We start from the raw sequence: 24,829 nt of genomic DNA on the forward strand, positions 1-24,829 counted from the left end.
GGGATCTTGGAGTCATTATTGACTCCAAGATGAACATGAGCCGCCAATGCCAGACTGCAGCCAGCAAGGCCAGCCATACCTTGTCATGCATCCAAAGGTGCATCTCAAGCTGGTCCAGAGAGGTGATACTCCCCCTTTATGCGACTTTGGTCAGGCAGCAGTTGGAGTACTGCGTCCAGTTCTGGGCACCACACTTCAAAAGGGATGTGGCCAGCCTGGAGAGGGTTCAGAGGATGGCCACCCACTTGGTGAGAGGGCAGCAGGACAGGCCCTATGAGGAGAGACTGAGGGACCTGAACCTGTTCAGCCTCAGCAAGAGGAGGCTGAGGGGGGACCTGATGGCTGCCTACAAGCTCATCAGGGGGGATCAACAGCAAATAGGCAGAGCTCTTTTCTCCCCAGCACCACCTGGGGTGACGAGGAACAATGGTCATAAGCTGATGGAGAATAAATTTAGGTTGGAGATCAAAGGCAATATTTTACAGTTAGGGTGGCCAAAATCTGGAACCAACTTCCCAGGGAGGTGGTCCTCGCATATTCAAGAGGAGGTTGGACAGTCACCTGTCTGGGGTCTTGTGAACCCAGCCTTCATTCCTGCCTGTGGCAGGGGATCAGGCTAGATGATCTGTTCAGGTCCCTCCTGACCCTAGCTACTATGGTTCTATGATACTATGATCACTTTCTAGCTGGAGAATATCCCTTTGCAGTGACTGTGTGATAGCATTTTAATTTTCGTAGTGCTACAAAGTGCTCGGGCACTAGTCGTTGTTGGCAATCAACGTAGTAGTGCTGGAGTGGTACATGTGTCCAAGGCCATGGTGAAAATTCTAAAAGAAATACCATTTCAGCATACAAGTAGTCTTTTAAGTGTGTTATAAAATGAGTGTAAATAAAATGAATCTCTTGTTTCCAGAGCAGGGGTGTCAAACTTGGGCCCCATGGATTGGAACTGGACTGTGGGCCTTTTCACAGGCCAGTTCCAGACTGTGAGGTTTTCCATGGGTCTGATGATCTGTGAGCATCAAACCAGAGGGGATTAAGGCTGCCACTGCAGCCACCAGTGATGAGCCATATCCACAAGCTCCATGTGTGACCTCCCCTTGCTCTACAGCACACAAGCTGACAGCTTGGTGATCCAGAATCTGCTATAGTATTTGTTCAGCTGCGCAAAAACAAAGGCAAATTATTTTTAGGAGGGAAATGTGGTGGTAAATGCCCCATTTAACCAACATTTTTTGTAGTGAGTGAAACTGCTTACATATTAAGCCCTTTGGGGCATATTTGTACAGCCCCTAGCAGAACAGTGACTTCAGTTTGGTTGCTCCAAGTGCTCTTATGCTATACATTTTAAATGTTAATGTTTAATGTTAAAACAAAAAAAAAATATTAACAGTGGCCAAGATTTTGAAGAAATAAGCAGTAAGCATGGGTACCTCAAGTTTTAACTGTCCAGCTTGAGCCACCTTAAAGGAGTCAAGCTGTCATAAAGCACAGAGTGCTTGCTCTGAAAATCAGTCACTTTTGAAGTGTTCCAACATCAACAGCCCTTGTCACTTTTGAGAAAATTGGAAGCTGAGTTCCTGATTTTAGACCGTAGCTGGATTATTTAAATCAAACTAACAGACTCCTATAAAGTTATTGTAAGAAGGAATTCTTAAGGATTTGAAAGGGTGGATTGTAGTTTAGGCGTACCTGGCTTTTTTTTTTTTGTTAGATTCTCTACTGTGTGTTTCTCTTGATCATTAGAATTCATCCCAGGCAAGGCTGAAGACCAACTGACTGGCCAATTCTTGTCTGGATTTTCCAACATACTGTGCAAGAATTTTGAAGTAAACATTTGGAGGCATGTGATGCTTAATCTTGTTAGCAATAAGACTATGAAACATAAGCATCTTGCTGGAAATGCACACGGTTTTGTGCGGGTCTTTGTTTAGCTAACAAGCTTTTCCTTTGCCTAGGCTGGGAATGTGCCCTCCTTTGCACTTTAGCCCAATTAAATCCTGTTAGGAAATAGGACCCTCTCAATAGGGAAAAGCGCTGTTTGTTTGGGTTTTTTTGGTAAAGGTAATTGTTTAATGACTGTTTCATAGTGATAGAACTAGCTTGAAAGGGTCTTGTGGTTTATCTCTCTCTCTCTTTCTCTCTCTCTCTCTCTCTTTGTGTGGTTGAAGAATTACCATGGAGAATGTACCCCAGTTTTCTGCCTAAAATGTTTTGGAATGATTCGGCCAATTCCTCAGAAAGTGAAAATGAAGCTCATTCAGCTTTTACACAGACTGAACACAACATAGTTGCCGCTTATTTAATAACAGCAGGTATGGATATTGGCAAGTTATATTTTAACATAGGAATTTAATTTGAGTATTTCTTCTGTATCAACATTTTGCTAAAATTCTTTCTGTGTGTGTGGGTGTGGAGTCTGTCGGTAATTTTTCGACCTAAAATTTATTTTCTGCTCTTTTAGTTTTTCTACTTAAATTCAAACAGGTAAGCAACAGCAAGTCTGTAAAATGTGTAGAAACCTGTAAAATTCAGGGCTATATATCTCAAGGCTGAATTTTATTTATTTGTTTGCTTATTTAAGTGTTCTGCTCACATGCCATTATAGAGGAGAGACCATTTAATTTCTGCCAGTTTGCAAAAGGGGTAAAAACAGGACAGGGATGACTCATCTTGGTGGGTTTTTTGTTTTTTTGTTTTTTAGTGATACGCTTGAAGCTATCTTGATGCTTCTCTCTGGTGATATGCTCACCACAGTATATGTATAGTTCCAGTGTGGGGGATTTAAGCAAAGGGTTTGGACTGCTAGTGAGAGGGAAGGCACTGGTCATTAATTAGACAGAAGAGCAGATTCTAGTTTCAGCTGTATGTTTCACTTATTATGATGCATTTTAGGAAAACCATTACACATTGATCCAATGTTAGTGTAATCCTGTTGATTGCAATGGGCTTTGTACAAGACCTGGATGGCCTGACATCCTTTTCAAATACAAAGTAATATGAAGTGTATTTCAGTGCTATAACTCTTGTTTAAAAAAACAATGCTTTAATTCTACAAAGTAATGCCTTTAAAATATGCCCCTTTTTGTCTACTTAATTGACAATTTAACCAGTTAGGGTAAGTTATTCCTAGAAAATATTTTAAGGTTAAAGTACATTTTTTCAGCTAATTTTAGTGGTATTTAGTGCTGAATATTTTCAGCTAATATATCTGAAGTTACAGTGTACCTACAATAGAGACTAGAAAAGTCAATATTTACTCAACATTTAATTGACTGTAGATGTGGGTTTTTTGTATAATGCTGAAAGTTCAAACATCTCTAATCTTTTTCAAGTTCTTTTGTAGTTCTGTTAATACTCATAGACTAGTTGATTGTATTTCTAGATAGTGGATGTTTATTGAAACATCAGATGTACTCTAATAGTAAGTACTAGCAAAACATTTATAGATAATTGGATAGTTTTGGCAACCCTAAAATATAGGTCATTTGTTCACGTCCACACCAAGTCAAGAAACCACATGCCATGGTCTGCAAGTGGGTTTGCTGTATGCACATGTTAGAATAGAGATCTGCAGTATTGGTCTCTCAATTGAAGAAACACCACCATTCTAAACTGCATATTTCTGTCTGAAAATGTTTTACTTTATTGTTAGGAGTAATATCTGAGAACTAGAACTGAAAGAGACTGGGGAAAAATATTTTTCTATATTTTTACATGATATAGTTACTTTGTCTTTACATAATTGGGAATGGACAGATTTTTAGTGTCAACACATTTCTAACCCCCCTTTATAAAAGTAAATTTGTGTGTGTTCACATATTGAGGATGTTGGTCATATTATTTGGTTTGCCACCAAATAATTGACACTTTAATCTAATTATATTAATAAGCAGATAAAGGCGATGATAAAAAATGAAATGCAGATATTGTGGTCACCATTAAGCGATCAATTATCTGCGACTTCATTATCCACAAACATGAACTATGTAGCGTGGCTAATACTGTGGTAAATGTTTTGTTTTAATTTTTAATTTTATTGGAAATCTGAGATACCCCAAAAAGTAGAAATGAGGGTGAAAAGTTTTTGAAACATCTTAACATAAAGTCTTTTGTGATTAGAATAACTTTCTTGGAAGTGGAGAAAATAGGATTATAAGGGAATGTGGATAAAACATGGTATCTGCTGGTAAATAGGATGGCAGTATATCAGGGACCTCACCTAACAATACACAACACATTTTAAGCAAGTGACCTACTTTGTGTTTAGACTCTGTCAGAACACAGGTTGACAATATAAAGGAAAAAATTAAAGGAAAAATGGAAGCAGTAAATAGAGTTTACTTTGCATTGTACAAGCTCCTGTCATCCCAGCTCATCCCAAGGAAAACTAAGCTTCAAGTTTCTAAAACCATAGGGCCTTTGTACACAACACATTTTTTGCCATTTCTTGTGCTGCAACGTTGTGAATGTTTGCATGAGTGGGTTTTCTGGATGCTTTAAAAGTCTTTCTGGTGCATTAAAGTAAAACTCCTCAGGCGTAGTTTGGTTTGGCTTGCCACAAATTAAAGCATTGCATTCATGCATTCATTGTGTGCAAACACAAAGGCATTCAAAGACCTATAATGATCCTCTTTTTCCACCAGAAGGTGATTTTTTTTGTAGTTCACCCCTTCAAAATGCTTTTCCTTTTGAATTGCTTTTGCTTTTTTGTGTGTGTGTGGTTTGCTGGCTTCCTACTTTGACAGCTGTGTGGCAGGGCATGGGGTGGGGGGATCTGAGCTGGGGGGAAGCACTGGACCATCCCGCTTTCCTGCGCTGCTGGCCGGGGAGTGGGCCTAATTCGTTTGAAAACCTAGTGCATGCAAACACTGATGCGATGCTCCAAAATAAACAAGTTAAAATTTTATAAACCTATTTAATTTAATGAAGATAAACCCCATGGTGTGTACTGGCACCCATAGTCAGGCCATGTACAACCTATGACAGTTAAACTTGGGTTCTCTCCCAAAGAAATGAGATATTACTAGATTATTTTGAAAGAAAGATTTTACAGAAAATCTTTGGGGCACATTCTGATCTTATAAGACAAGAATGGCACATAAAACCAATAATGAGCTATATCAGTTGCACAGAGACCCAATCCTGACATAGGAAATCAGAGTATGATGGCTACAGTGTCTGGACCACACTGAAAGAATGGAAGTAATTGGCACCAACAAAGTACTTCTCAGGGTGTTAGAGGAGAGAAGGCTGTCTGGATGATCAAGATGACAATAGGTAGATGATATAGTGTCAGACTTACAGAAATTAAAAGTGGCCTACTGGAGGACAAAGGTACACAACAGAAAGGAATGGATGACGATAGTGAAGGCAGCCAAGGGCCTCTGAGTTCTATAGTGCTAAATCATCATCGTCATCATCATCATCATCATATTAACAATAATAATAATGCCAGAGTAGTAATAGTAATAATATGTTGTTGTTATATCACACATTACTATTTTTATTATTATTATTACTATTATTACAGTGGAGTGTCACTAACAAATTGGATGTTTCATATTTAAAACATCATAATAGAGTTTACAATCTTTTAAGTTACTCGTATTTTACAGCTCATTATAATAGGGTTCTATTGTATTTTCTTAATGCCTATTGCTAAATAAAAACTGTATTTAGTTTTCTTCCCTCTACCATTAAGCAAATAAGTATTAGCAGCTTTTCTGGCAGTCTTGATTAAAATTTATAAAAGGTCTTGGTATCCTGACCTTGGCAAATATCACAGAATTTAACTGTAATATCCCAAGATTCCTTGCAGACCAAAGTGGCAGCATCTATATCAGGGGTGGGCAATAATTTCGGCTGGAGGGCCGCTTAATCAAGTTTTGGTGAGCTGTTGAGGGCCATAACAGTAGTCCCGCCCCTTGAAATGTGCCCTGCCTTAGTTTTTATAGTTGTGCTGACACTTTTGGTGTGAGGCTGTTTCCTGGGCTGGACTTTGCTCTAAACCCCATGCAATCCCCCTGGAAACATGGGCAGAGATGGCAGAGCAATATAAAATGTTTAAAAATGTAAATATTGCTTATTTCTGTAGTGATCAGTGGGTTCAATAAACACAGGAATAAATGAATAAGAACTAACCAGCAAACTATAATTGGGGAGTAGCAGGCAACCTCCATAGACTATTTGTCTCATGCTAATGAATCTGACTCAGGAAACACCTCCTAATTTCCAACCTCTGTAGTCTTCTACGTAAGGGAGTATCACTAAATTATAAATTAGCATTACACTTTCTCCAGGCAGGGCCTGCAAATGTTAAGCAGTATCTGCTAAGGCTCATGGAGGCCACAAAAGATCATGAATCCCATTCAGTGTTGGATCCAGGAGGGAGCAGCAGAGAAAGTTTCAGGGAAGTTCTTTGCTCTTGTGGGTCCAGAAATAAATGAGGTACTTGGGAATATAAAGGGGTCATGATTATGCTAGTTCTGGGGTCCTGAAGAGTTAGAAACAACCAAAGGTGGGATCTCATTTCTTTCCCCAAGTCAGAGAAGGCATTTCACAGTGTGAATAGCATAACATTCAGTCTTCACTCCATCCTATTTTATGACCCAGTTTGTGTATGCAAAAGCACTTTGCTTGTTCGTAATTAATACTCAAAGTTAAGACCTCATTAAGTTTTAAAACTCTGTTGAAGCTATTGTTTCAGAATTGCTAGCTGTATCAAGGCACAATATACAGTCATTCACTCATGCTTATTATGAAACTACCCTGGCTTTGATGACTAGAAAGTTTGGGTGTTTTTTCCCCTCACTATTTCTTTTCTTTTTCTTCTTTTACACTTTAATTGAGAAACTGAGGAATTGTAAACTTTTCCCACATTTCCACAGGCACAAATTCAGTGTCCTTTAGCTGTGATCAGGTCATGGTTTCAGTATGAGTTGCAACTTACTCAAGATCTCAAGGTGTTTAGGAGACTCCCACAAAAATGTTTATTAATTTAGCCCTGGACTCTGCCCAGTTGGTTATTGAATATGATTATTTGGGGAATCTCTGTACAGCTTATGAATTCTGTTTAATATGGGGAAAGCTGTTTTGAAATTACTGGATCTTTTGATGTTTCTTTGTGGACATGGATTCCATCATTTGCTGACCAAACCTATGTTTCATCAGTTCATCAATCCTGGTACAATGGAGAGTTGCTATTGAATGAGGGGGGACCATAGGGTGGATAGAAAACTGACTGGATCATTGGGCTCAAAGGGTAGTAATCAATGGCTCTATGTCTAGTTGACAGCTGGTATCAAGTGGAGTGCCCCAAGGGTCAGTCCTGGGGCTGTTTTTGTTCAATATCTTCATCAGCAACCTGGAAGATAGGATGGAGTGCACTCTCAGCAAGTTTGCAAATTACTCCAAGCTGGGGGGGTGAGGGGAGTAGTAGACCCAGGGGTTACAGTAGACAATAAGCTGAATATGAGCCAATAGTATGTCCTTGTTGTGAAGAGGGCTAATGGCATATTGGGCTGCATTAGTAGGAGTGTTACCAGCAGATCAAGGAAAGGGATTCTTCCCCTCTATTTGGCACTGGTGAGGCCACATCTGGAGCACTGTGTCCAGTTTTGGGCCCCCCACTACAGAAAGGATGTGGACAAGTTGGAGAGAGTCCAGCAGAGGGCAACTAAAATGGTTTGGGGGCTGGGGCACATGACTTCTGAGGAAAGGCTAAGTGAACTGGACTTATTTAGTGAAGAGAGGAGAAGACAGATGGGGGATTTAACAGCAGCCTTCAACTACCTGAAGGGGAGTTCCAAAGAGGATGGAGCTGGACTGTTCTCAGTGGTGGCAGATGACAGAACAAGGAGCAATGGTCTCAAGTTGTAGCTTAAAAAGGGAAATTTAGGTTAGATATTAGGAAAAACCTTCTCACATTAGGAGGGTAGTAAGCACTGGAATAGGCTAACCTCCATTCTTGGACGTTTTTAAGACTCAGCTAGATAAAGCCTTGGCTGGGATGATATTTTTTGGGAAGTCTTGCTTTGAGCAAGGGGTTGGACTAGATGACCTCCTGCAGTCCCTTCCACCACTAATTCTCTGTGATTCTATGAATATAATCTGATCAAACCTGGGTTAGCTGCAGCTTTGAAGAACCAGTATACTCCAAACAGCTCTGTAAGAAGTATGCAAAGAATGGAAAACTATCTAGCACAGGGCAAAGATACTTCATGTTGACAGAGGTACAAATAAAGTGACTGCTAGTGCTGTACAGGAAACTGGGCAGAGAAAAGGAAGACAAAAGTATTCTTTCATAGGGGAGAGCAGGAGAAAGTGAACATTTCTGTCACTCAGCAATATTGTTTTGTTTGAATGCACAATGAAACTGTCCTTAGTGGAGAGCAAGAAGTGAGGTTGTACAAGGGCTTTTCATATAGAAGCTACTGTTGGACCTCGTGCCAAAGTATCAGATCCAGCTGTTCAACAAACAATTTTTTTTCTGCTAGCCTGCCCGCGCTCCTCTTCATTGCACTTCATTATTTTGGCTCATTAGTAGCAACACATTGTGCTCAGTATTGCTTTGAGTAGTTCTGCAGACCTGAGGTCTTAAGATCAAATCTTAAGAGAATGCTAAATGGTTGCCATACTTGATGACTTTGTATAGTCCCTGATTCAGCAAGATACTAAAGTACGTTCTTTAGGGCTCTTTAAAATTATGTTCCTTGCTCAGTCAGAGCTGAGTCATTATATTAGGAAAGCTCTTTTCTTTCTGTTGCATATAATCTTTTCAAAATGGCATTTTATTAAGATAATTCTTCAGTGTTTATATTTGATTAATTAATATTTAATCAATATTTATATAATTTATAAAGCTCTCATTTTTCTTTATTTCACAGGAGTGATAAGCATTCTCAGTAACATAGTTGTATTAAGCATCTTTGTTAAATACAAGGAGCTTCGGACAGCCACAAATGCAATTATTATTAACTTAGCCTTTACAGACATTGGAGTCAGTGGTATTGGTTATCCCATGTCTGCTGCTTCAGATCTGCATGGAAGTTGGAAATTTGGAAACACAGGATGCCAGGTATTTGAGAATGTGGTAATTAAACCAGAGAGCAGAAAGTGTTAAGCATTTAGAACCTGAGTATATGAAAGATTCCTTTCTCTTGAGTTTTAATTTTCTTCAGAGATGAGCTAGAGTGGCAAAGTATAGATTCTGACCTGGATCTGAATTTCCTTAAAGTTCAATGATATTGGATGTTGGGCTTGGTTTGGACTAATCTCAATTTTTTATATTTTTTTTGACTTTTGAATGATTACTGAAGCATGCATTTGTATTTGTGAAAAAAGCAATTCTTAAATATCACCAAAAAACTAAAGCCTATAACCTGCCATTATAGAATTAATAAGTGCCTGTGATTTTTCAAAAGTGTCTAATGATTTTGAGTGCCTTGGTTTCTCAGTTATCATACTGATGTACCTTAAAAGATCCTTTTTGCACAGTATGAGAGCTCAGTGTTTTCTGAAATTCAGGATTCTTTATGAGAATTTATTGGAGTATGTAAAATGGAGGCACACAAACCCATCAGTTATGGGAAAATCATGCAAAGAATTCAAAGAAATAGGCATTAGGGCTATGAGAAGCTTTGGTCGCTGACTCGATTGGGTGGAGATTCAGCCCAAATCTGAATTGAATCAGGAGACCCTTTAATCTCTCTGAATCAATTCGGAGAGATTCAGAGAGATTTGATGATTCAGACGCAGCTTTAAATGTTTTTTCTACATACCTCAAGGTACCAGGCGGCTCGTGAATGCTATGATGCTGGGGCGGATGGAGCATCCCACAGGAATGTGGGGGGTCCCCAGAGTGCTCGGCGGCAGACCCAGAAGTGGACCAGAAGCAGTTCTGGTCCACTTCTGGATCCACTGCGGAGCATGTGGTGCGCCCCCTCCCCCTGCAGCTGATTGCCAAGCCAGGAGGGCATGGGGGGGGGTGCATTTAGCACACTTGATGGCGGACCTAGAAGTGGATCAGAAGTACTTCCAGTCTAGTTCCAGGTCTACCACTGAGCATGTGGGGGGGCCCCACTGTGCTTCTGTGGGATGCTCCGTCTGCCCCACCATCTAAGCATTCACAAGCGGTGCCTGGTCCTCAAGGTACGTAGAAAAAACATTTAAAGCGGTGTCTATGCCTGAATCACTGATTCTCTGAATCAGCATTGAATCTTCAGATTCAGATTTGGCCAGATCGAATCGGGACAGTGATCCAAATCAACTAATCGAATCACTGTCCCCTGATTTGGGCCGAATCCGAATTGAATGTGGCCTGTTTTGCACACCCCTAATAGGTATCTTATTTCAGAGTTTTTGAATTTTCACTTTTCGCATAAGCTTGTTTGTTAACTGTGTGAGTAGTGATCAAAATATGATTAAAAAAAAAAAAGGATTTTTGAGTTAGGATGACCAGGAGATGCTTAGAACAGTACTATGAAATACATACCCTGAAATCTTTTTTTTAGGCAAAACTCTAACAGGACTGCATGACCTGGGCCCATTTTAAGTATGCTTACTATGTGATCTGAAATGACACACTCCTAAGTAAATTAAATTTGAAAAGTTAATTTCATACACCTAATTTAGACCTTTTGTAGCAGCCAACCTGAGTCCACTTTGTTTGGATCTATATTGTCATATATTTTTGTGCTGAAGTTGGGATTCATATCTGACAACTTCAGCTGTGCTTTACTTTTGTGGTCTTAGGGATTATTTGAAGCACAACTAAGGTAAAGAAGTCCTGTGATCTGAGACAGTAGAATGCCCTGTGGTTCTGTTACAATTTCTGCAGTTGTTAAAATAAAATGTTGCTGGTGAATTATTAACATCTATCAAATAGTGTTAGTTAAAACAAAATACAAATCTTTTCCTTTCTGTAAAACTTTCGTCCCAGGATTTCAAAAATGCATGTGTTAACATTAAACAGTCTTATTTTTTCAGTCTTTTGATTACAACCCCATTTATCTTAAAATCTTTAATTTTAATTAACCAACTCTAAATTATTAATAATGCATTAAACAAATTGGTCACAGAACATATGCTGTATTCAGCTGAATTCTTAACACAGACTCTGATTTAGACTGAAACTTTTAGAAGCATTTATACAAATGGGTATGTTATCTTCTTAAATTTCAGATCTATGCTGCCTTAAATATCTTCTTTGGAATGGCAAGTATTGGTTTGCTTACTGTTGTTGCAATTGATCGCTACCTGACAATCTGCAGGCCTAATATAGGTACAGTACTTGTGGAAATAATTTATCAGTTGACATCTTTTAGCATATTCAAGAATCTGTATAGTTCCTTGTGTGAGTGCCTAGGTCAATTCCTACCAATGCTTCTAAACTTTGGGTATTTTCCTGCAGTAATTAGCCTTGTGAAAGGTCCCAGTGACTTCTGTGGTACTAAGTAAAGGTTGCAGAATCAGGGTCTTCTGTTGCCTTCTGCCTTAGTCAGTCTGAAACCTGCATTTTGATGTGCTACGACTAATCATTAGAAGCTTTGATTGTTGATTAATTACATGCCTTCATAGCTACCAAAGCAAACGAGGACTGCTTGCAGCAGGTTTCTGACAATATCTCAATGGACATACATGTCTAATGTATATGTGTGCATGTTTTCTGTACTGTAGTTTGTCTGATCCTTTATATTACAGGTCTAAGATCATGGTTTCTAATTCCTCGTGTACATTTTCTTTTGCATGGGATCAGAAACATCTGCCCTCCCCTTGATAAGTTTTGCGTGGGAGCAGGGTGACAGAACTAAGTAGCACTCAAGCACTGTTTCTGGGGGTGCTTACATGGTATTTATCTGTGACACAGAAGAACTTTTCTACTTAGTGTGGACTTAGTAATTATTAATGGTTATTAGTAGTGCTTTCAACATATGTAGATTGGTTGGGCACATTGTGGGTTCATGATAAATGTCAGAAAAATCAAAATAATAGTTGTTTAAAAGAGATATCTGTGCTTGGTAACAGGAAGAAGAATGACTACCCACACCTATACCATGCTGATCCTTGCTGCTTGGGTAAATGCAGTTTTCTGGGCCTCAATGCCTATTGTAGGTTGGTCTAGCTATGCTCCAGACCCCACTGGAGCCACCTGCACAATCAATTGGAGGAAAAATGATGCGTAAGATTTTAAAAACTTTTTTTTTACTTTTATATATAAAATACCACTTATCTGTATCCCCGCTTCAGTAAGCATTTCCTCCCCAAAGTAAGAATGAGTAAAAGGCACAGGCATCTTAGAAATAGGATTGAAGTAACCTATAATAATTAGAAAAAGTTGTAAGGATTTATTTTGGAAAAGGTGAGGCACTGTAAAAGTAGGTGTCATTGGCACTAATAAAACTAAACAAGCCAAAGGAATTGTCCTCACCCTTTGAAAACATTTTGCAGATTGCCACATAAATCTTACACTAAAACAAGGTAGTTTTCAATTACTTTTCACAGCTGTATGGTTGCAATTTTTTATATTAATATTTTGTCTTACAGGTCCTTTGTTTCTTACACCATGACTGTAATCACTGTAAATTTTGTTGTGCCTCTCTCAGTCATGTTTTACTGCTACTTCAACGTTTCTCGAACAATGAAACAATACACTGCCAGTAACTGCCTGGAGAGTATCAATATAGATTGGTCTGATCAAGTAGATGTAACAAAGGTATGGTGATCTGGGCCATGTTACCTTTCAAATATGTTTTTCTGTAACGTACACTGTATCATATTAACAAAGGAAGCTTTCCATCCTCTCTCCCCTCTTCCTTTTTATTTGAATAAACATAGTGTTCTTGAAAAATGCTGGATTGACAATGTTATATCCCACCCCCCTTTATTTTTATTTCTAAAATAATTTTTAATATGCTACTTTTTCCCACACAGTTGACTCTACCATTGCCCAGGAACATTATACACTTTTCTGCACTGTCCAGCATTGTATCTCAGTAGTGGCAACTCACGGCCAAACTTTAAGGCTAAGGATAGACATTCAAAAAGCCTGAGCCTGAATTGAGTCAATCTTTGCAGGTTAGTCTAACCTGCCTAGGTTGAACTGGTTTGCAACTGCACAGAGATTCTACAGTATGGACTAAAGAAATGTAGGCACATGCTTGCAGTGGCTCAGGCTAGAAGCTGGGGTGCTAGAGCAGCCCTCCCTATCCTTCTACAGTGCTGAGCTGACAGGTGGCGTGGCCAGGCCCCAGCAGGATGTAAACCCCTACCCTGTCTGTATCATCCCAGTTTTTTACCCGCTTGCTGAGCAAGGGGTGGTAGTGTTGCTAGACCCTAGCCCTCGGCTACCACTCTGAGGCAAAGAGGGGGTGTGCAGTGCATGCATCTGTTGATGATACTGAGCTTTTCAATCTCCCTCTCCCTGCTTCTTCATACTGTCTGCAAACCTGACAGGTAAGGGAGCCAGCAGGGGGCTGATAACACAGTGTTTATCAGCCCATCAATGAAAGCCTCTCTCATTAGTTCAAGCTCTCCTTAAACAGCTTTTTCCAAGGAAGGAATGGAGGAACATTACCAGCTGACCTGTTGATTAGCTCCAACATGCCTTAAGTAGACACCGTTCTGTCTACCGGTCCCAGTGAAATTGGAGATGCACACACACACACAGACACCTCTCAGCATTAGCTAGCATACTACATGCCTAGGGTCCATGGGGCTGGGGTCCATGCTATGGGAGATGGGAGTGGGGGGATCTCTGCTTGAACACTGAGCAACAGGGGCCAGGGGGCTGTGGCAGGGGGAAGCAAGGCAGACCCTGCTGTGCCTGCAATCTCTGCCAGAGCTCTGGCTAGAGAGCAGAGAGGCAGGGCCAGCTCTGTTCTCTGGAACAGACAGCACAACCCAGGGCTGTAAAGCATCTGGGATGCTGGGAGACTCTGGTTTAACTTAAACCAGAAAGGGGTTTGGGACAGACATTGCATAAACTGGTTTCACCCAAATCAGTTAAGTCTGACCTCTCCCTCCACTTCCTCCCCTCCCTCCCCCCCAACCCTGGGCTTAGTTGGCTAACATTGTATTTTCTGCAACCTAGTTGCATTCCCCTCCTCACCCCCATCCCTCTTATGTTAGTCCCTTGCTCAGATGCTCTGTATTTCTCTACTGACTTTGTCATCTTTTTGGTTCATGATTCTTTGACCCAAATCAGTTAAGTCTGATACTACATTCAACCAGCTTTATCTTAAACCAGTTTCAGCCATTTTGAAACTAGTTTATGTGCACTGAACTTATGTTCTGTTACAGGTTTAAACCAGTTTCTGATCACTTAAATTGGTTTATGTGTAATGTCTGCCCCTAACCTAAGGGAGAAGAGGTTAGTTTCCAAGCCTGTAAACTCCTTAGTTTTTTGGATGGGTTCACAGCAACCACTTCAGATCTGAACTGGTGCTCTAGATATGAAGAGCTTCATATCCCTTTAATCAAGCTTCCATAAAGTTCTCCGTCTTTGTATTTCAAAAATTGAATGGGGAGCTTGGCTCTTCCCCCGAAACATTTGCAAACATAAGTTATGATGAAATACTGGACCCTGCCAGGAAATTGACATTCTTTGTTATAAATATCTAACAGTTTACAGACAGATTAGTTAGGGCTGTGCAAAATTTCAGCAGCTGTTTTGTTTTGGAGGTGTTTTGGGCCATTTCGGCAGCCGAAACACCGAACCTGATTCGAAACAGAAGGCTCCATAACAGCTCTGAAATGAATTGGAAGGCTCTGAAACATTTTGGAAATGTTTTGGAGAATTTCAGAGTTTCGGAGCTGGGCTTGCATGGAAATAAAAATAAGAAGAAGGAGGGGAAAGACTCCTCTGATATTGACATCTAGCTCTCGGTTCGACTCCTTAGCTTTCTGATCAGTTCCCTAGCTCTTCCTGCAGGGTGCAGGCTCCTAATCTGTGCATGGGGTTTCAGCAGGCTGCCTCTGCAGGCTGGGGCCAGCGGTAGCTGTTCAGTGCAGCCCGTGCCGAGAAGACTGTGGTGCTGCCTCTGGCCTCTGACCCCAGCTGGCCTGCTGAAACCCAGCGCACAGATCTGGGGGCCCATGCCCCCCAGAAAGAACTGGGGGAATGATCAGAGAGCTGGGGAATCAAACTGGGGGTGGGGGAACCAAACTGGGGGCTGGGGAATCCCTGCCACGTGAGCTGGCTCCGCAGAGAGCAGAGATCCATGCTGGGGTCTCCTTACCACCACTGCCCGCCCCGCACTGCCCCACCTCATGGGTGGGGCACAGGGTGGGCAGAGGTGGTGAGGAGACCCCCAGCGCAGATCTCTGCTCCCTGAGGAGCTGAGTCGCGCAGCAGGAACCAGCAGGCTTTCTCACTGCTCTGCACTGCTTCCCTGCCCTGCGACCTGGCGTGACGGGATCAGAGATCTGCACCTCCTTGTCTGCCTGGAGGGCAGTGGCCTTTGCCCTTGCCCCCTGTGGGCGAGCCACCCACAGCCCCTTCCTGCTCCCTGCTGGGGCCCTGCAGCCCCTGGCCTCAAGCCCTGCCTTGCTAGGTAGAGCTGTGCAGAGCTTCCTTTTCAGCCCGTTCAAAACAGATTCGGAGGAGATTCGGTAGAAACGAAACAGGACAGTGATTCAAAACACCAAAATGAATCACTGTCTTCTGAAATGGCTGAATCTGAAACCGAATCAAAACACAGCTGTTCACACACCCCGAAGATTAGTACTACAACTGCTTTAAGTGCAAAGGTATAATTTAGTGGTGATAGAAACAGCATGGGAGATTTGAGAGTTTTCTCATTCTATCTAGTTCAAGACAAGCTCCCTGTTTTACTCCTGCACCCACAATCTCTATTAGCATTTCAAGACAAAGTTTACAAACTTTGCCATTCTTTTTCTAATGATATAATGTATTGTTGTAGTCATTTTCTTTAGCAGGTTAAGATTAAGAAAAATAATTCAGGATGGTTTCTCTTTAAGCATTAGCAATGAAGTCAGCTAAGTAGTAGCTACAGTACTATGTTCCATGTTCAAGTTCATACATTCCTTGTATGAGATGATATTTTCAAGTATTTAATTTATTTTTTCCTGGATACAGACAGCCATCCTCTGCTGGATGGAATCAGAAGTGTTCAAATATATGTTATATTATACAGCTAAAGCAATGCCTTGTGGAATGAGCTAGTCTATAACTTGCCACACTGCTCTGCTTTCCAGCTAAAGCAATGTAAGGGATTATAATTTGATGTCAGTGGTCCTGCCACTGGTGTGCAGTCAAGCTTGAAATATTTTTTTTCTCTTTGTCAAACACCAATGAAATTGGCAGTTCTGCTTGTCACTGTGAGAAGTATGAGAAGTGTTGATACATCACAATGTTTAGCAGCATGTAACTCTTAAGTTCTTCACAAGACAGAGAGACTCAGTTCATCCCTTTAAAGTTAGGGCTGCTTTGTTTGCTTGTTTTTTAAATATATTGCATATATCTTAGAGTAGTTGCATTTTAAGGTGTGGATGTACTGAAGTGATGGGGTCTTCATTTTGCTCTTTATAGATCTATGTGTGTGTATAATAGGTATGAATATTTAGGCTTATGAAATGTCTTCTTTTATTTCACAGATGTCTGTTGTGATGATCATAATGTTTTTGGTGGCTTGGTCTCCATATTCCATTGTATGCTTATGGTCTTCCTTTGGAGACCCAAAGAAAATTTCCCCTGTGATGGCCATCATAGCACCTCTGTTTGCAAAGTCCTCAACATTCTATAATCCCTGTATTTATGTCATTGCAAACAAAAGGTAAGTGTTCTCTTTTTTAATTGAAATGCTGCATTTGCCTTATAATTATTGTACATTATAGCTGTGCATAAAAATCTAATGTAAGTCAGAATATGGGAGCCTATAGGCTCTCTGGGTTTTTGTTGTTTATCTGAGAGGTGGGTATGCAAGGTTCTGTCGCTGCACCTAGCATTCCTTCTTTTTTAAAACGATGGGTCAAACTACAGGAAGGCAGGCTCAGGTTAAACCTCAGGAAAAACTTCTGAAATGTCAGAGCAGCTAGGTACTAGTACAAACTGCCCTGAGAAATGACAGAATCACCTTCACTGTAAGTTTTAAAAGGTGGCTATATATGCCACCGTTCGAGGATGGTATGATACAGCAGCCCCTTCTCCCCCCACCTGTGAAAGAATTAGACTAGATGACCCTTGAAATCCTTTCCAGCTGTATGATTCCAGAAGAAAATATTTTTACAAAGATAAACTACTGCTGCCTTATCTTGGATGGGTAGATGTCCTTCTTTAAAAAGAAGGGAGTTGAAGCACACCATTGTGTGCTTGAAATAGAGAGACATTTCAGTGATTTTTTTCAAACTGGAGCAGCACTGTCATTTTATAAACACTTTTAAATCATGTCTTCTACTAAGATAGATTTGGGCTGGAATTTTAGTCCCATCAGAATATAGAACTGTTTACATTTAATAAAAGTGGCAAAAATGTATAGCCCATAAGTCTCAGGGGTATCTTTGGTTGATTTGGGATTTGCAATCTGGATTGGTAGGGAGGCTTGAGAATCTTAATTAATGCATACCGACAAGTCACAGCTACCTCCTCTTTCTACCACGGCTTGAGAATTGTAGTATGGAACAACTGTTTCTACTGCTACCATTGCTTGAGTATGAGTATTTTATTGCCTAAGGATGATGATTTGGGTAAATACCTAAGGCTCATGAACACATTCAGGGCCTGTAAGTTAGAAATACAAATGTTGTAAAGAAAGGTACCTTTTTATTCCCTACCCATAAATTGCCAGCAGGTCTTGAGATACCCAGACAGAAGAGGGCTCAGTAGATGATGATGGAGTTTGACACTTCTCCCATCCTCTGGGTTTGGATCTGTACTAAGATAAGATGGTTAGCTACTGGTGGAAAGGAGGAGAGGGGAGGCGGCAGAGGAAAGCAGGGAATAAAATGGCAGACAAGGTTCTTTTGTGATAGAAGACTGTTGTTGGTAAAATATAGACAGGTTACTTGGGGTTATCAGAGGGCAGGCAGGTTATAATGTGCTATAAATCCATTGTCTATATTTAGTCCATGTTTTTTTTGTATTCAGTAGATTTATGAAGTGAAGTTCATAGGCTCATCTACAAAAGATGTTTTGTAGGGCTGTGCGAAACAGCACCATTTAGTTTTAACTTCTGTTTTGCTGTTTCGACTGGACAGCATTTTGTTTCAAGTTTCATTTTGTTTTGAAAGCACTGTTCCATTTCGTTTGGTCAAAACTGTTTCGCTGTTTCACCCATAGGCTATAATGGGAAAGCATGAAACTGCCTATAACTTTGTCATTTTTTGGCAGATTTGGATGAAAATAGCAGAGATGGTAGATCCTTCTGAGGGCATGAAATCTGCCAAGTTTCAAGGAAATAGGCACAGGGATTTCTGGGAAATTGCACCTCAAATTCTTGAAAGCAAAACTCATGTCATGTGTGTATTGTTAAGGCACAACAGGGTAAAAAAAGCAAGTATGGTAGCCCCTTCTGAGGCCATTAAGTCTGCCAGGTTTCAAGGAGATAGGTGCAGGGGCTTGTGGGAAACTGCATCTTAAGCTGCTGACAAGCAAAACTCGTGACGTGTGTGACTGTGTTTGTGTGTGTGTGCTAAGGCGTGCCTTCACTGATGCTGGGGCCTCTACATGACACAGTAGTGTGCCCCAATGAGGTCTCCTCCTCCCCTACAGCCTCAGTCCAGTCTGCCACTTTAAATGACAACAGGTAATAACTTAGTAAGCAGCACAGTAGAATCAGCAGCATCTCAGGCAGCCAAACTGTCACAGTCAGTATCAGAGCAGTCCTTCCCCCCTCTTCCCCCTCCCTCTCCTTACTTCCTGTTTCCCTGCAGGCAAGCCCAGCTTTAGCTTCAAAACTCAAAACAAGTTGAAATAGCATTGAAACGAAACAGTTGGCGAAATTTCGCACAGCCCTAGTGTTTTCTAAATTCCCTTTGAGGACTGGAACAGAGAGATTGGAGAGAGAGTGGTTGTCTTATGAGAAGTATGCACCTACAGATAATTTGGTATTTTTGTCTGATAGATTTTTGGTGTGTGTTCATTCTGGTATGCAGTTGTTGTTTGGTTTCTCCTACATATTTTCCATCAGAGCATTTAGTGCGCTGGTTGAGATATATTACATTTCTGGAGGTATAAGTTCCAGAAATGGTGTAAGATCCAGGAATGGTGATGGTTCTGTTCTGAGGTGTAGTTATTGTGGGGGTGGTGAAGAGGTGTTGGCAGGTTTTACATTTTTTGTCCCAGCATGGTCTGGATCCATTCAGTGTGCTTTGGGCCATAGGAAGTTTGCTTCTGGTGATGAGGTTGGCAACGTTTGGTGCTTGTTTAAAGGCTAGGATGGGTGGTTCTGGAAAGATCTCTTTAAGAATTGGGTCTTCTTCTTGTATGAATTACAGTTGTTTGAGGATTTTCTGTATAGGGTCCAGGGAAGGATGGTATGTCATAACTAGTGGTGTGTGATTTGTGGGGAGTTTCTTTTTGTTCTGCAGCAGTTCTTCATGTGGTATCTGAGTGACTCTTTCGACAGTACAATCTATATCTCTGGAAAAGTGTCCTTGTTGGGCAAAAGCCCTTTTGAGATTAGCAAGGTGACGGTCATGGGTATTCTTCTCAGTGTAAATTTGGTGGTATCAGAGGGCTTGGGTGTATATTACAGCTTTCTTGGTGTGTTTAGGGTTATTGCTGGTTCGGTGTGGATATGTATGTTGGTCTGTGGATTTCTTATATATGGTGGTTTGTATTTTACCATTCTGGATATTGGTCATAGTGTCTAAAAAGGAAATGTCGGTGCTGAAGTATTCAAGAGAGAGTCTGATGGAGGGGTGATGGTTAATGAATTTGTGATGGAAATCAATCAGAGACTGCAGGTTTTTGGTCCAAATGATGAAGAAATTATCTATATATCTTAGTTATAGCATGGTTTTGATGGTGCAGTTCTTGAGGAATTCTTCTTCCTGGTGGGTCATAAAAAGATTGGCATATTGTGTGGTCATTTGGTGCCCATAGCTGTGCCCATGGTCATAGATTTCATAGATGTTTAGGGTCAAAAGGGACCTTAGTAGATCATCAAGTCCGACCCCCTGCCCTGGGCAGGAAAGAGCGCTGGGGTCAGGTGACCCCAGCCAGGTGTTTGTCCAGTCTCCTTTTAAAGACCTCCAAGGTAGGGGAGAGTACCACTTCCCTTGGAAGCCCTTTCCAGCTTCTGGTAACCCTTATTGTAAAGAAGTTCTTCCTGATGTCTAATCTAAATCTGCTCTCTGTCAGTTTGTGGCCATTGTTTCTAGCAACTCCAAGGGGTGCCCTGGTAAACAGAATATGTCCTATTCCTTGCTGTCCCCACTGATGAATTTGTAGATGGCCACTAGATTCCCTCTCAGCCTTCTCTTGCGGAGGCTGAAGAGATCCAGGTCCCTCAATCTCTCCTTATAGGACCTTGCCAGCAGACCCCTAAACATCTGAGTAGATCTCCTCTGGACCCTCTCAAGGCTTTCCACATCCCTCTTGAAGTGCAGCACCCAAAACTGAACACAGTATTCCAGCTGTGGCCTTACCAATGCTGCATAGAGGGGAAATATCATCTCCCTAGACCTGTTCATGATGCACCTGCTAATGCATGATGGAGTGCAGTTAGCTTTACTAATCACTTTGTCACATTGACGATGTATGTTCATCTTGGAGTTGACTATGAGTCCGAGATCCCTTTCTCCTGCTGTGCTGCTTAGGAAGTCACCTCCCAATCTGTAAGTGTGTTGGAGATTCCTTCTCTCTAGATGCAGCACTTTGCACTTATCTTTGTTAAACTGCAGCCTATTCTGTTCTGTCCACTTTTCCAACCTGTTTACTTTGCCTCATAGTTTGGTGTCATCTGCAAATTTGGACAGAGTGCTTTCCATGCCCTCATCCAGGTCACTGATGAAGATATTGAGTAGCAGTGGTCCAAGGACTGAACCTTGGGGGGCCCCACTGCCCATATCTTTCCAGGTCAATATTGACCTGTCCACCACCACTCTCTGGGTGCATCCCTTACACCAATTTGCCACCCACCTGACCAGGTAATCATCTACATCACAATCGCTTAGTTTATTTATAAGAATGGGATGAGTCACCTTATTAAAGCCTTTTTAATATCCAAGTAAATGACATGAACCTCAACTCCTGCATCTAAACATTTTGTGACCTGGTTGTAAAAAGAAACAAGATTAGTTAGGCAGGATCTACCTACTATGAATCCATGCTGGTTGCCCTTCAGCATTATTTTTCCTGCTGGACTCCCACAAATGTAATCCTTAATCATTTTTTCAGAGGTTTTCCCCAAGGATATAGGTGAGACTAACCGGCCTACAGTTATTCAGATCCTCCTTCCTCCCGTTCTTGAAAATAGGGACCACATTGGCCCTTTTCCAGTCCTCTGAGACTTGTCCTGAGCACCACAAGTGTTTAAACAGTCATGCCAATGGTTCTGCTATTACACTGGCCAATTCCTTTAGCACCCTTGGATGAAGATCATTTGGGCCTGCTGACTTAAACACATCCAGCGCCTTCAAGTGTCCCTTTACTAGGTCAGTGCTAACTCTTGGTGGGTTGGAGTCCTTCCTGTGCCTGCCTGTAGTCCATTTGGAAGATTTGTCTTGATCCATGTTCAGGAATACAGAAGTAAACAAACTCATTGAAGAGCTCAGCTTTGTCCCCTTTATTTGTCACCAATTGCCCTAGTCTGTCCTGTAGGAGTCCTATGTTAACATATGCCTTCTTTTTGCTCCCTATATTATATACCTTAAGAAGGACTTTTTGTTGATTTTATTTTTTGTTGCCAGCCTGAGTTCTATTGCTGCTTTGGCCTTTCTAAATGACTCCCTGCAAGTGTGAGCCAAGTAAATATACTCCTCCTTGGTGGCTATAACCTCCTTCCACAGTCTGAAAGCCTCTTTTTTCATCCCTAGGCTTTCCTGGATTTCCCTGTTCAGCCAAGAGGGTTTCTTGGCCCTTTTGCCCCTTTTATGTAAAGTGAGATTGTCCCCTTCTGTGCCTGAAGGATTGTTCCCTTGAGGAACAACCACTCTTCCTGGACTCCCATCTCATCAGTGCTCTTGTCCTTCAGTGCCTTACTTACTAATCTCCTGAGCTCATTGAAGTTAGCCTTTCTGAAGCCTAGCACTTCCTCTTGGTCTGGAGGAAGTTATGGAACTGAGGTTGTTGTGTGTGAGGATGAAGTGTATAAGTTAACTAATATCTTTAGGTCTGTACTCTGAGTTGTAATCTTGCTCTTGTAGATATCTAAGGCAGGATTGCATGCCATCCTCATGTGGGATGTTGTTATATAAGCTGGTAACACCCCTGGTGGCTAGGACGGTGTAGCAGGGAAGGTGATCTATGTTTTTAAGTTTTCATAGAAAGTCTGTTGTGTCTTGGACAAAACTCGGTCTTTGGGCGACAAGAGGTTTTAGGATGGATTCGATGAAACCTGATATTTCCTCATATCCATGGTTTGATATGATAGGTCTGCCTGAATTTCCTTGTTTGTGGATTTTAGGGAGCATGTAAAAAGTCCCTGGATTGGGTAGTGGGGGGATCAAGTTTTGTAGTTTTTCTTGTAGCTCAGATGGAAATGTTGATGGTGGTTTTGAGTTTTAAGGTGAACAGGGGAGTTGGATCTTCCTCTAGTTTTTCATAGTAGGTGGTGTCAGAGAGTTGTCTTTTGGCTTCTTTGATGTAGTCTTCATGGTTAAGGATAACTATATCTCCTCCTTTATCTGCTAGTTTTATTACTATTTGGCAGTTGGATTTTAGAGATTCTATGACCCTTCTCTCTGAGAAGGAGAGGTTGTTGTGGTGGTGTTTGTTGTTGATAATTTAATTGTTCATTCTTTCCCTGAAGCAGTCAATATAGCAGTTGAGGTTTGAATTTTGACCACTGTGAGGTGTCCGATTTGATGGTTTTTTTAAATTTTTGGTGTTAAAATTTTCCTTGATGTTGTCACAGGATGAAGTGTTGTTGCAAGTGGATTTCTTTTGGTTGTGGAAATATTCCTTGAGACAGAGGCTTTGGAAAAAATCTTCTAGTTCTTCACATTGTACTATATTATTAGGGTATTTTTCCAGACAAAACTTAAGACGTTTAGAGAGGACAGATTTTTTTTCAGCTTTGGTAAGTGTGCATGGAGAAATTGATAATATTTGAGGGTTGACTTGTTCCTTCAGATTCATCAGGTATGAGCTTGGAATGTTGTATGGTATTGGTGGTGTTTCTCTGATGGTTGTTTAATGGATGGAAAAGTTGTTCCCGTGGTTCCATTTCTTCTTTTTATTTTGGATGGATGTTGTAAAACATCTTTGGTAGTCTTTTTGTATATGTTGTGTAATGTTTGGGAAGATATCTGGATTTATCTCTTTTAAGTTGTTGTAGGATGTGTTGATTTCCTTCCTGAGTTGATTTCTTTTGGAGTAGGTTATGTGAAAGACATGACTTCTAAGTTTTTCAGATGTTCTCCTGCATAGTTGTGAAGCATATTTAGAGTTGTGTGTAGAAGTCAGAGGACTGTAGATGTTCAGTCCTCTGGGAATGATGTTGTGATGTTGTAGGAATGATGTTGTGCCAGCATAGGCTTAGAAAATATATGTTGCTGTTGAGTATGGCTTCTTTCTTCTGCATATTGTGAAGTTTCCATTTCAAATGGCAAAATTCAATATCTTCCTGCCATCTGATAACCCCAGGTAACCTGTCTGCATTTTACCAGCTACATCCTTCTATCACCAGTTTAACATTTCCCCTTTCCTTCTGTCCACCTGTCTCACACCTATTGTCTTCCACCCCTCCGATCCTCACTGCCACACATTTGCATTTTTACAGACCTGAATTTTGCATTTTGGCTTGTATTCTACCCAGGAGGGCACACAAGTCACCAGCAGACTTTCTATATGCCTGAAGAAGGGTGTTTGTGCCCAAAAACTTGCAAAGAACATTTTTTCCAACTATTTAGTTGGTCTAATAAAAGATACCACATCTACCCAAAGAACCTTGTCTGCCTATGTCCTTAGACCAACATGGCTATAACCAACAACCCTAAAGCATAGAATAAAATGGGATATTTAATATGTCCTGGTTTAGGGATCTGAATTCCTGAGGCAGGTCAATGAAAAATGAGTTTGTCCAAGAAAAGAGTGGGGTGTGAGGTAATTTTAACAAAACTCAGTGGGCAGGAGCCTTCCCCTTCTGATGATTTCAGAATGATGTACTGATTTATGCTGGGATAAGAAGAGAGTCAAGACTCACTGAATTCCAAAGGCATGGCTTTTTAATTTAATTACTACATTAAAATGGAAAGTGGTATTATCTTAGCACAGTTATTTCAATCAATTGGCCTAAATTTTCCTCTGCATTTGCTTCTTTTACTGTCTATCCAGTGACTTGAATTTTTGCCTCCTCTCACCCTCATTCTAGGTTCCGGAGATCAATCTTGGCAATGGTGCGATGCCAGGCTCAGCAGGAGATAACTATTAACAACTCCTTGCCAATGAATGTGTCTCAAAGTCCATTAAGATAATACTGCTGGAAAGCACTGCTATAGAATTTAGCCACACAGTTTGTTTTGTATAGTAAGTGGAAAGAAGTCAAATCTTGGCCATGGAATTGGCTATGAAATAATAATCCACCCTATTATACCAGCTGTTTTTCTCTGTCGTGTTTATTTTTTTTTAAAAGGCTGGACTTTAGTATTGAAGACTAAGCCAGTTGGCCTGACATATGTTCCTGTGACAGGGAGCCATCTCGGG

The 24,829-nt window shown here is 40.9% G+C and overlaps 1 protein-coding gene across 1 annotated transcript; it reads left to right on the forward strand.

Moving 5' to 3' along the window:
* The first annotated feature begins 2,185 nt into the window (after positions 1-2,185).
* RRH (retinal pigment epithelium-derived rhodopsin homolog) lies at positions 2,186-24,600 on the forward strand. Its single transcript, XM_006025550.2, has 7 exons — positions 2,186-2,315; positions 8,889-9,079; positions 11,185-11,284; positions 12,028-12,181; positions 12,547-12,715; positions 16,618-16,796; positions 24,498-24,600. The coding sequence occupies exons 1-7, from the start codon at positions 2,186-2,188 to the stop codon at positions 24,598-24,600; spliced, it is 1,026 nt and encodes a 341-aa protein (XP_006025612.2).
* The last annotated feature ends 229 nt before the right edge of the window (positions 24,601-24,829 follow it).

The sequence above is a fragment of the Alligator sinensis genome, unplaced genomic scaffold (genome assembly GCF_000455745.1).
Source record: "Alligator sinensis unplaced genomic scaffold, ASM45574v1 scaffold861_1, whole genome shotgun sequence".
Classification (NCBI taxonomy): Eukaryota; Metazoa; Chordata; order Crocodylia; family Alligatoridae; genus Alligator; species Alligator sinensis.